At 35.7% G+C, this 13317-nt stretch overlaps 2 protein-coding genes across 2 annotated transcripts; both read left to right on the top strand.

Moving 5' to 3' along the window:
• Positions 1-704: 704 nt before the first annotated feature.
• On the top strand, positions 705-7939 carry LOC132111975 (B2 bradykinin receptor-like). The gene is made up of 2 exons (XM_059519576.1): positions 705-912; positions 6499-7939. Exons 1-2 carry the CDS (start codon positions 827-829, stop codon positions 7577-7579), a joined length of 1167 nt encoding a protein of 388 aa, XP_059375559.1. The 5' UTR covers positions 705-826; the 3' UTR covers positions 7580-7939.
• A 3888-nt stretch (positions 7940-11827) lies between these two features.
• LOC132111974 (B1 bradykinin receptor-like) lies at positions 11828-13021 on the top strand. Its single transcript, XM_059519575.1, has one exon. It carries the CDS (start codon positions 11828-11830, stop codon positions 12869-12871), a length of 1044 nt encoding a protein of 347 aa, XP_059375558.1. The 3' UTR covers positions 12872-13021.
• Positions 13022-13317: the final 296 nt, after the last annotated feature.

Below are 13317 nucleotides of genomic sequence, written 5' to 3'. Positions count from 1 at the left end.
TTGTTTACACACTTAATTATATGCAAAGGTTTTTTTATTTTATTTTTTATTTTTTGTCTGTGTGTTGTTGTCTCTGTGTACTGGAAGTTTATGTCACCAAAACAAATTCCTTGTACTGATTTTACAACATTTTAAATAAGTTAGAAGGTATCCAGAGTGTTTTTGTGTTAACGTTTTGATAACATTATTAAAGACCAGATAACTTTGAATGAACATTCTGTTAAGATTACTTGATGAACGTTATTCAAACTTTTTAGAAAACCTTTTCTGTAAATAAACTACGAAAAGGCAAAAAATGATCGGAAAAATGCCTGCTCATATTATAAAAATAAAGTTCAATGCTTATTATTTGGCATTTGAAGGATCAGGACGGATTTAAAGAGATGCTTGCCTCAGTTTTAAACAGCAAGCGTAAAATATCAACTGCAAAAACAGAAGATTGGTTTCTGGCACATATTCATCACTTGAAAAATTCTTTTTGAAAAACTTTCTATTTTCACCCCCATAATGATGTCAGCAGCAGCTGGGATGTTGGTGGATTTATAAACACACTTTTACGAGGTCATGATATATTTATCTTATCCACAGCATTAAAACTGACAAATACACTGCCGAGCATTAAAGAAAGACTTGAGGGGTCACAGACACTCCTAGACTCTCATCTGCATGGAACTTGACCAGTAAAGGGAAATATGCTGTATTTGTTTGATTCAAGGCGGCTGTTTCTGGGTTTTCCAGTACAAACAGGAGGGAAAAGCCGAAGGGTGGAGACCAGGTCTGACATCAGAGTAACGTGGATCCACTCTTTTAAGAGTCAGGCCATGCCATGTGCTCACTAAAGCACGGCACACTGGAAAGTGGCACATCAGCGGGAGAAACCATACATCTGGATTCACTTTTTGGACGAGTGAGGTATGTACAGCTCTGTTTTAATGACAAAACCATGTAGATGTCTGTCAAATGACGGGTCGTTTTAACTGAATTTACCTAAACTGTGAGGATCAAATGCATCCACTGTGCTGGAGAGCACATTATTGTGCTTTAATTTTGATTTGCTCAAATGATAAAGAACCAAAAAATGATTACAACATATTGGCTCAAAGGAGTGTCCTGAAGCAACATGTTCTGTTTCTACTGAAGTAGAAGAACAGTGGGAAAAGAAAAAGTAAAGCTGAAGAGAAAAGCAAAAGCAAGAGACGTTTTAGCATTTTTAATTCCGTTTAAAACTGCATTACATATTTTGCCGATTTTTCTAAACGTATTAATCAAAATGTACATTATTTTCAGGTTAATCTGTATTGCTTATTGATTCTTCTGAATGCCTGAAAAGAAAAGAAAAAACACTGTTAATATTGATTCATGTTTCTTATTCACTTTTCAAATGCTTTTTGTGATTTATTTGCATTATGCAAATCAACAATAAAGTGATAAATAATGATGGTATATATATTTTACTAACAATTCCAATGTAAAGTACTAAAGCAGCTGACTGTTGCTATGGTTACCACATTAGTGAACACAAATTGTGTTTCTGACTGTCAATTTAAATTGTCCATATGAACGCTGACTAATAAAGTTTTATTTTTTTATTTTTAATAAAATGCATTACATTTATTATATTATATTCACACTGAAAACAATTGTTTTAAATTGCAATAATATTTAGTTTTTACAGTATTTTTAAGCAAATAAATGCAGCAGTTGTGAACAGACGACTTAACAGAAGACTTCTTTCAAACACATTAAAAACCTTACTGACCCCAAACTTCTGCATACTAGTGTATACATTCACACATTAATTAGTAGTTTCAGACATTCTCATAATTCATATCCTGGGATAAACAGACACAAATATGACTTGAAGTGCGGGGACAGCTGCATAAACCTAGCCTCTAAGACAGTCTTAAGAACTAATCTGACCAACTAGCAGTTAGCCAACGGTTAATCAGTCTTTGTGTGTGCGTGTGTGTGTGTGTGTGTGTGTGTGTGTGTGTGTGTGTGTGTGTATGTGTGTAACTGAATAATACAAAAAAACAACCTTTTAAGCAACCAGTCCCTGGTTAACAGCAATTAGTGAACAGTGAAACAGTGATTAAACAGTGATTTAAACTTCTGACTAACTGATCAATGAAGCTGTAATAAAAATGAAATGTCATGTCAGACTCTGTTCCTTGTTTTGTGTGTGTTTTGGTCCCCATATGTTTCCATGCCCTTTTTTGGTCTTCCTGTCCCTGCCCTGATTGTGTTTATTTGATCCCAGCTGTGTCCAATTGATTTCCTCGATTAGTCCCTTAATATAAAACTTTTGTTTCTGAATTTCCCTTGTCCGTTTTATATCATGAAGCCCAAGTTTATGTGTGTGTGTGTGTTCCTCGTTGTTTGCAAGAATACTGTAATAAAAACTATAATGTTAATCCTCTTTGTCTCCTTGCTCCTTCGTCTCCTCGATTCCGCCACAGTAAGCGAACCGTGACAGAATACCGGACCTAAACGGAACAGTAAGCAGCGCCCCTTCGCCCCTTGTTTGTTTTCCATTTATTTGAAGAGGGTTTTTTTTCCTGTTTGTTTTTCCCCTGCGCCATGGAAACTGCTGCACAATTCACTGTGTGGTTGTCAAGCCCACCGGCCGTGGCTCACTCAAGTCCACCGGCCGCTCCGAAGTCAGGCTCGCCGGCTACACCATTGTGAAGACCACTGGTCGCCATTGACCTAAGCCCACCGCCCATGGCAACGACAGGCCCACCAGCCGCCCAGTTCACCCGTAATCAGAGTAGCAAGACCTCATTCCAGTGATGGTTCCAGCCCCTGATATCGCTCCAGTGTCAGCTCCTTGAAAGCGCATTGTTGTGCCTGCTACACCACAGCACCCTCCAGTCCATCCGCCATGGTCTCCTTGTCCGGTTTTTAACATCAACCCCTCAGTGTGTGTTGTAATCCAGCTTGTGTTCCTCATTGTTGGCAAGAATAAATACCTTTCATGTTAATCGTCTTCGTCTCCACGCTCTTTCGTCTCCTTGTCTCCCTGTGGCGTCTGCCACAGTAGGCGAGCCGTGACATGTTGTAGGTTCTCCCGCTGTTTTTCCAACTAATCTGCAACCTGACAGACAGTTTTCCTAATCACACTAGAAATATTATTCAACTACACAATGCTTTCATTCCATAGGGATGCCACTTCCAGGATTCAAGGAGTAACTCACCCACAAGCTGTTCCAAACCACTATGACTTCCTTTTTTCTTTGTTCTTTTTTTTCCCCTTTTTTTGTGAAAACAGAATGCTACTCTTTTCAGTACAATGAAAGCACGGCATATGGGGTTTATTGTCAGTACGTGCTGACACCCTTTTAATTTTAGGTTAATTTTTAAGTGAATTACAGTATTCCTTTACCAATCTACACAACCAGTCAAATATTGGGAGTAAAACTGTGAGTAAAAATGTGGAAAGAAGTCTCTTGTTCACCAAGGTTGCATTTATTGATCAGAAATACAATAAAAACAGTAAAATAGCTAAATATTACACAAATTTAAAATAATTGTTTTGTGTGAACATTATTGTAAAACTTAATTCATTTATGAGATGTGCTGCTGAAATTTCAGCATCATTCCTCCAGTCTTCAGTGTTACATGATCTTCAGGAATCATTCTAATTTGCTCATTTGCTGCTCAAGAAACAGTTTTGATTATTATCAATGTTGAAAACAGTCATAATGCCTAATATTTTTGTAGAAACCATAATCTGTTACCATTCAAAAGTTGGGGGTAACATTTAAAATAGCAAAAGATTCTTTTGAACTTTCTATTCATCAAAGAATCCTGAAAAACAACATGTATGACTATTTCCACAAAAAATATGTAGCAGCTTTTTTATTATTAGCTTTTTCAACACTTATATTAAACAGAAATGTTTATTGAGCAGCAAATCAGTATATTAGAATGATCTCTGAAGATCATGTGACACTGAAGACTGGAGTAATGATGCTGAAAATTCAGCTTTGTTCACAGAAATAAATGACACTTTAACAAATAATACAATAGAAAACAGTTATTAAGTTGGCTTGAAAAAGCCAACTTACTGAAATCCTATTTAAAGTTATTCTTCTTCAACCAAATTTTAAAATGCATCTTCTCCTAGACTTTTAAACTACAATAACCAAACTTGGCCCATACCTTCAGACTGGTCTGACTCAGGTTGCTATTTATGTTCTAACTGATCTTGCTTATGGTTACCAGACTTTCATTGAGGGGGTAAAAACTTTTGTAGAATGAATCTCATTGTGTATTTAAGCTGTCTATTGCTATAGCAAAACTACTCCCTACTGAAGAAAAAAAAAACGGCCTTAGGTGACTGCCTGCTTGGCTGCTCTCTCAAGCTGGTTTTCAGCTGGTTTTTAGAGGTGTTGTTAATCATGCTAAAAACAAGCTAACAACTTGCTAAACATGCTAAAAAAATGCTAGCAACTTGCTAAACATGTTAGAAACATGCTAGCATCATGTTAGTAAAATACTAATCATGCTACCAACATGTTATTAACTTAATAATCATGTTAACAAAATGTTAGTAACTTGGGAATCATGCTAACAATCTAGTAACTTGTTAATCATTCAATAATCGTGGTAACAACATGCTAGTAACTTACTAATCATGCTAGAAACAAACTAGCAGCTTGCTAAAAATGCGAGAAACATGCTAGTAACATGCTAATCATTCTAGAATTATGTTAACAACATGCTAGTAACTTGCTAATCATGTTATTAACATGCTAGTAACTTGCTAATTGTGCTAACAGCCAGCTAGAAACATGCTAGTAACTTGCTAATCATGCTAAAACATGCTAATAAAATGCTAATCATGTTAGAAACATGTTAGTAACTTGGTAATCATAACAAAATGTTAACACCATGATAGCAACATGCTAATCATGCTATCAACATACAAGTAACATGCTAATCATGTTAGAAACATGCTAGTAACGTGCTAATCATGCTAACAAAATGTAAGCACCATTCAAGAGAAATGCTAATCATGTTAGAATCATGCTACTAACATGTTATTAACTTGTTAATTATGGTAACAAAATGCTTACCATGTTAAAACATACAAGTAAAATGTTAATCATGCTGGCAACATGTTAATTGTGGTAATAACATGCTAATCATGCTAAAACATGCTAGCAACATTCTAGTCATGCTAGAAACAACATAGCAACCACCCCAGGTACCCAAGCAATATGTTTTATACCCATCTGTTTTTCTGATAGACTGTATTGCCTTGAAAACATTCAAACTTTAATTTTTAAAACTATTTTAGCTTACAAAATACTTCAAACTGAAAACATTCAGATTGCAAAGTTTTTAAAGATTTTCAAACGTTCTACCTGGGCTTTTTCAATCCAACTTAAAGTTATTAATAAATACTCATTAAATTATAATACTATTTCAGACATCCCAAGTCTCCCGGAAGTTCCGGGAGTCTCCCGCATATTGAAAGCGGCTCCCTGAGACCCGCAAATTAGTTAAAATCTCCCGGAATCTAGACCGAGCGAGCAAAAGCGCGCATGCGAAACAGATACTGTGTTTCAAACCGTGTAGCGCACGCACGGCAGAGAGGGAGAGGGAGCGAGAGACCTTGCCTGTGTGTGCTAATGTGCGTGTGTGCGAAGCGCATGTAAGACAGAGAGCATCCTGATTGGCCTGTTTCTGCAAATCAACCAATCAATTGTCAGTGTGGGCGGGCTTTTATCTCTACTCCCGAGTCCCGAACAAAATTAATCAGTTATGTATATCTAGAAACAGGAGCACCATTGCAGAGGGAGAGTGCCACAAAACAAAAAAAGTATAAGACACATTTTACGGCAGACTACACGATAGTGTACTCCTGTCTTATAGGTGTCAAACATAATGACAGTCTTGCCATTGCCCATGGAGGGTTATATGATTGCAAAAGGCATGTTGAGATGAGTTGACAAGTTTAATTTCATCTGCATATTATTCAGGTTAGTTGCCAAGGCTACATGAAAAAAACCAACTCCTTAGACCTGTTTAAAGTTGCAATGGAAAATAAATAAAAGCAGTTTACATAAATTGTATAAGCAGATTATATAAATAGTAAAAGTAATCTACATATTTAAACATAATTAACAAATAATTACATAGGCCTATAGCGTATAGAAATAATATTTTATGCTTTTATATCTGTTAGGGACCACAACATGTTAGGGAGGCTAAGCACAGGGAAGGCTGCTCCAATATATGTCCGTTCTCCCATTCAGATAGGCAAAGTCTCACTGAGAAGGTGACTACAGCTGAGATGTATTTCCTTCCTTTGGGGGGGGGGGGGGGTACCTCCCTGAAATGACTTTTTGCAGGTTGGGATGTCTGCTATTTCACAATATTATTGTTTTTAATGTATTTTTTAATCAAATAAATGCAGCTTAGGTGAGACAAAGATACTTCCTTTAAAATGATTAAATGTAAAAACTAACACTGGACATTTCTCCACAGAAACATGGAGCATGACATACAAGCAACAACATCATCCATCTTTTCCACAATCCCTATGGCTTTCTCCAAGAGCAACCTTACCAACGACACCCAGTGTCCACATTGGGAAGTGTGGGACTGGTTGTACATGATGCAGCCTGCTTACATGTTCATCATCTGTGTGCTGGGAATCCTGGGAAATATCTTCGTCCTGCTGGTCTTTGGCCTGCATAAAAAAGCGTGTACGGTGGCAGAAATTTATTTGGGCAATCTGGCAGCTGCCGACCTCCTGTTGGTCTCGTGTTTGCCGTTCTGGGCCATCAACATCGCTGATGGGTTTAACTGGCAATTTGGCTCGCTCATGTGCCGACTAGTCAACACAGGGATCAGAATGAACATGCTTTGCAGTATTTACTTACTAGTGTTAATTAGTGCAGACCGCTATGTCGCACTCGTCCATGCTTTATCGCGTGGTAGAATGAGACGACCGCGCTATGCCAAGCTCAACTGCATTGCTGTATGGTTTTTCGGATTAATCCTCAACTACCCCACGCTTCATTTCCGGGATACTCAATTCATCCCGGAGCTAAACATCACGGCTTGTATTCTAAACTATCCGAACCCCAACATTGGTCTCGCTTGCGACATTCTTCTCATCTTGCTAGGCTTCATCATCCCATTGTTGGTGATCTCCTACTGCACGCTTAAGATCATCCGAGCTCTGCGCGAGCAGGTCGTCGACCGCTTCAATGCGGAAAACACTGAAAGGAAAGCCACCGTCCTGGTTCTGGTGGTGCTGATGGTGTTTCTCTTGTGTTGGGTGCCGTTCCACCTCGTGACCCTCATGGATATCCTGATGCGCTTCGGTGTCTTCAGTGGATGTGACTTTGAATCTGGTCTGGACATCTCCAATCAGATATTCACCTACTTGGCTTTGAGCAATAGCGTGTTGAACCCCATACTCTACGTGATCGTGGGCAAGAACTTCAGGAAGAAAGTCAAAGAGCTGATAAAGCAGCTTACGGAGAAAAAAAATGATTCGACAAGCGGTTCTACAAGATCACAGCTCTCCTCAACCTTAAAGACCTTCACAACATATTAAGAGCATTATGCATTGAACGTCCATAGGCACAAATTAAAATTATCATTTATAATGTTTGTTTAACATGTCAGTTTTGATGTATACTAAAAAATGAAGTTGTAAATAAATGATTGAAGTAGGTTTTACAGGAAAATACTATTTCAGCCTGTTTCTATTTCACATGTTACTTTCCATTTCATCATAATTATTTGTCAAATTTACTGGCAAATATCAAGTGAAAATTGTTTGCGTAAATCGTACATCCAATTTAAAGACCATCACAAAATATTAAGACCATTATGTATAAAATGTCTATAGGTACTCATTAACATTACAATTTGTTTGTTTTGTTTAAAAATATTTAATATGTTTAATATTAATTTGTTTAATGTGTCAGTTTTGATGTGATTTTTAAATGTAAATAAAAATGTACATAAAAGAACGTTTTTGTATGTTGATGTTAAAAATCATTATTCTCTGATGTTAATGGAATACTAATAAAATACCGTCAAACTAGTGTTATTTTAGTATCACTCAGATACTATTTTATATATTTTGTGTTAATATTTTGAAATAGTTTTGTAGGTTAAAGTTTAAGTCATTTAGTTTTGTGATTTTGTCAATTTATTATTAATTTTATGGTTTTATAATTTTTTATTTCAATTTTTAGTTTTAAGGAACACAAATTGTTTTAAATGGAGTTATCTACAATACCCCTGTTCCAACTGCCAAATTAAGTACAATTACATTAAACATCACATTTATACTTAAAACTCAAGGTTATACACGTGTTTCTTTGTCATTTTGCATAAAAGTGTTTGCTAAATAAATCCTAAAATACAAAATATTGCAGAATATACAATGACACTGCAGTCGAACTTGTTCAAAAGCATGGCAACATTTTGGCACTTTTTGTCTGTGTAATGCATGTTAAATATAAGACAGACAGACGGTGATTTCTGCCGACTGTGTCTGTTTCCAGTTTTTGTTTCCAGCGTATGAAAATGACTAGTTGGTTTTTAAATTACATACTTTCCAGTAATGACTCTACACTTGTTCCTCTTTGTGTGTCTATGAATAACAACCTCATAAACAGTGTTTTTCCAGCGATACCTCAATGGTCAAGACGTGTTTTCACACAGAGTGGTGGGACCAAAAAAAAGAGCAAGTATGGTCACCCTAGGTAAGGGGTTAACTGAACTATCAGTTCACTTTTAGAAATGAGTTTTGCTCTCAAAAAATGTGCAGTTCTACTTTTAGAAATGAGCCATGAGCAAGGCAGCACTCAGGGTCATGTTTGGGCCCTATACTGTACCTATTAACTACAAATGCCCTCAAATAGAACATCATTATGGAGTAACACAAAATAGACAAACATATGCTTTGAGGATCATAAATAATAGAATGTCTAGGCTAGAGTCAAAGTTTAAATGCAATATTAAATAATCATTATAATATAATAAACAGGATGTGTTCTCTCAGTTGAGAGATCAAAACCCCGAAATAACTTTGAGCAAAGAAAAAAAAAGCCAGAGATGTTGGCTTATTAGTATTATAACATTTCTAGTTATATCTGTGTCCTCTTATGTCAGGTTCTTATTTAATCAATAAATTCAATCAAATAAAAAGACATGCTGGCTATTAACAATCAAATTAAGTCACTATTAAAAAAATGTAAAAAAAAAAAACATAGATGGATTGTGCATAAATGTTGTTTAAATATAACATTTGAATGTAGAAATATTAAATGCCTGCAAAAATGAAATAAGCTACTTTTTTAAATATGAAATTAGAAATGCCAGTAGGTGACAGCAAGTGAGATGATCATCAAATGAGTGCATAATTTAGTCCAACATCAATATAGTAATATAGACTCATCCTCTGTAAAGAAAGAGCTGTGAACATTTGAGAATGTATCATCTCTCTAAATGTGCACTACATAACATAACTTAAAGTTTAACAAATTGCAACATTAAAAACAAATAAAATCAAAAATATAGTTATTTTACAACAAAACAAAAAAAATAAAATAAAAAAGTAAAAAATAAATAAAATAAAAAAATATCTTTTCAGCTGGTTGCCAAGGTAGCATTTCTAATTTAGTTTAACTTGATCAACAAAAACTAAAACTGAAGTAAAAATGAATAAAAACAGACAACAAACACTGCAAAAGTTTACAGAATCTGATCTCGTGTGGTGAACAGAACTGCACGTCTAACATTGAAAATAAATAACTAAATAAAAATCACTACTGACACTTCATGAATGCATTCCATATTAAATATAAAAACATTACTCCTCAAAACATCACGTGAAGATTATTGTGATAGCATTAGTTATTCTGCCAGAGCATCACAACTTTTTTAACAGGTTTTTAATGAACTCATCTGACAGTTTCAGTAATACAGTGGATGCAAAAGTATTGCAACCCAGAACTTATTACCAGGAAGTCATTAAATGTACATTTTTGGCCATTATATTTTAAATATTTACATATCCACACACCAGAAACACGTGAAGCTGTCGACTCAGATCTCCCTCTGCTGGTAGATATACTGCATTACAAGTGTATGCTATCTATCTATCTATCTATCTATCTATCTATCTATCTATCTATCTATCTATCTATCTATCTATCTATCTATCTATCTATCTATCTATCTATCTATCTATCTGTCTATCTATCTAGCTTGACTATCTGTCTCTCTATCCATATGTTTTTTATCAATATATGATCTTTAATCCAACTGCATAGTGATCTTTTTTTTGCAACCATCCAAATTCCAGAATATCAATATTTCTTTCTGATAGACAGCATGGCCTTCAAATTTCAAACTTTAAAATACTTCAAACTAAAACCCTTCAAACGTAGAACTTTAAGGTTTTTTTTTTTGGTCTAGTATGATCTAGTATGGGCTCATAAAAACTGCATGTATAATAAATACAGGTGACAAAAATGTCACACTGCTTCACTTTTTGTTTGTATTATATGTACTATTAGTATTATATATGTGATACTTTCTATTAAGGAGACCAGCAAACAAGTCCAGGAGCGCATCAGACTACACGTTTGCATTGCTCTGAAGTCTTCACCTGTCTCTCTTCGGTGGAGGAAAGAGAAAGTGTGAGTATAAACAGATACAGCCTCAGCAGACGCTCAATGGCTCTGGAGGAATGAGGCTGTGAAGACCGAGCTGCTCTCTGTCTCTTACTGAACGCTCCTTCTGCAAGAACAGGAAGATTGTGAGGAACATCAGTCCACCAGAAAAATACAGAAAATATAGAAAAACACTTTCAAATTAAGGTAAGTAGATATATGATTCAAAGTGGCTCCAAAAAGTATTTGAATGCTTCAGTCGCAATTTCATCATTGCATTAGATCAGGTATAGACACAGTGTCTAATAATTTCAAGTTAAAGTTTCCCAAAAAAAGTCAAATCAAAATCAAATTTTAAAATAAAAACATAAAAAATATATATAAATTATTATTTGTTTACCTGTATGTCATGAGGTGATGCATATGTGTTGTTTAGTAATTGAAATAATAATTTTCATCTCGGTGGACTTCAAGAAAACATTTTCGATCAAAGCAGATTGAATGACAAAAAAATTCCTGCAATAAATGACACATTATAAATTCTTTTCTTTTCTTTTTTCTTTTTTTTATGTTTTTGGATTAGACCCCAAATCTGAACAAATGTGCATCAGCAGAAGTACATGTTTCTTGAAATATTTACACAAACCATTTCCATTTTGATATTTTTTTATCTAATGCAATGTCCGAACTGATTGCACTGTATTTTATGTATAATCATTTTCTATTCTAAACTGTTTTAAATCAATTTTAAGTTTTTAAATCTTTTTTTTTTCAATAATTTTCAAAGTTTTTACATTTCTTGTTTTATCGTTGTGATTATTATTTATTATTTTTATATATTATTTCATTTTATTTTATGTAAAGCACATTGTGTGAAATGTGCTTTATAAACAAACATGCTTTGCCTAATGCAAACACATTCACACATTGTAAAGTTACAAATGTTTTAGCGTGCCTCTGGAATAAATAAGACACCAGACTTCGGATGTCAGTTCAGAAAGTTTATCATCACTGATATACTACTATAATTTGTATTAAAATTAAAAATAAAAAAAAAATGTGTGTTAGTGTGTGTTTTCATTGTTAATCAAAATTTGAGTTTTTTTGTGTTTTTTAAAGCCTATATTATCTTTTAATTCACTTTTATTTTATTTATATTTTTATCTTCTAGCATGCAGTCAGAGCTTGTGTCATTGGCGACGCTTCAGCCTCCAAATGCATCCGTCACTCCAGCATACCAGGATCTGTTTAACTCGACAGAGTGGGACCTGGTCTACTCCATCATTCCACCCTACATCTTCACCGTGTGCTTGACAGGAATTCTGGGAAATATTTTCGTGTTGCTAGTGTTCCTGCTCCAGGGAAGCCGCTGGTCCGTGCCTGAGATCTATCTCAGTAATCTGGCACTGGCTGATCTCCTCCTACTCATCTGTCTGCCGTTTTGGGCCATGAACATCCTGAACCATTTCATGGGGTCTTACCGAGAGATCATGTGCAAGGTGGTCAACCTCTCTATCAACGTCAACATGTACACGAGCATCTACATGCTGGTGATGGTGAACGTGGACCGATACCTCGCGTTCGCCTTGACCATGAAGGCCATGTGGCTTCGTCGGAAAAGCTATGCTAAGTTCATTTGTGTCGTTCTTTGGCTGTTCGGTGTGGGAATGGGATCTCCGACCATCTGCATACGAAAACTGAAAGATATTTCAGATCACCAAGCCGTCGAATGCCACCTGGATTATCCCAACACGACGTGGAGACTCGCTCATCTTCTGCAGCTGATCCTGGTGGGCTTCGTTCTGCCGTTCCTGGTCATCATGTTCTGCTACGTCAATATCATCTGGGCTTTGAAGCAACGGAGACACATCGGTTATTGGGAGGACAGAAACGACAAGAAGGCTACAGCCCTGGTGTGCGCCGTCACCTTGCTCTTCTTCATCTGCTGGGGTCCGTTTCACTTCATGACTTTGCTAGACTTGCTCTGTGATCAAAAGGTTTTGGATAAGAATAAGTGGTCTCACTTTCTAAACATTGGAAGCCAGTTTTCTGTGTACTTTGCGTTCTCAAACAGCTGCCTGAATCCGGCGCTGTATGTTTGCTCAGGAAAGTATTTCAAGAGGAAAGTCAGCAGCATCTGTAATAAACGAAAACGCTCCTTAGATGCGACTGCGCTTCAGCGGACTGTTTCAACCTCTACGACAACCGCCAATTAAATCAACTTGTTGTTATATGAGAAAGAATAGTGTAAGATTTTTACAACACTGCAAATTGTGTTTCTAGTATTGTTGCAATAATCAGGGTTGACACATTTTTTGATCAAACAGTTTTCCGAAATATTTCTCAAAGATTCAATCAATAATTTTAGAAATTAGCTTATTAGATTTATTTTATTATTAAATACATTAACTATATAATATATGTTACAAAAAATGTAATGTAATATATTAAAGAGAAAAAAAGGGGTTATGAATTGAGAAATCAACTTTCACTCAAGCTTTTGATGTAGTATAAGTGGTCATCGTACTAAAATAATGCCCTGTAAGTTTCAGAAAAAAAAACAAAACCTTGTTACTAAAAATAAAAGCTTTTATCGATCCCGGAATGTGCTTGTAGGTTAAGCTCCGCCTCCACAGAAGAAGATCAAAGCCTAATTCTGTAG

Source organism: Carassius carassius, chromosome 31 (assembly GCF_963082965.1).
Source record: "Carassius carassius chromosome 31, fCarCar2.1, whole genome shotgun sequence".
Taxonomy (NCBI): Eukaryota; Metazoa; Chordata; class Actinopteri; order Cypriniformes; family Cyprinidae; genus Carassius; species Carassius carassius.
The sequence above is the reverse complement of the archived record's forward strand: the minus strand, read 5'-3'. Positions and strand labels throughout refer to the sequence as shown.

Excerpts from the sequence above, each read along its gene's own strand:
- LOC132111975 (XM_059519576.1), top strand. The coding sequence starts at position 827 with ATGTGCTCACTAAAGCACGGCACACTGGAAAGTGGCACATCAGCGGGA. Across the intron at positions 913-6,498 it reads TCACTTTTTGGACGAGTGAG|AAACATGGAGCATGACATAC; the intron begins GTATGTACAGCT and ends ATTTCTCCACAG.
- LOC132111974 (XM_059519575.1), top strand. The coding sequence starts at position 11,828 with ATGCAGTCAGAGCTTGTGTCATTGGCGACGCTTCAGCCTCCAAATGCA.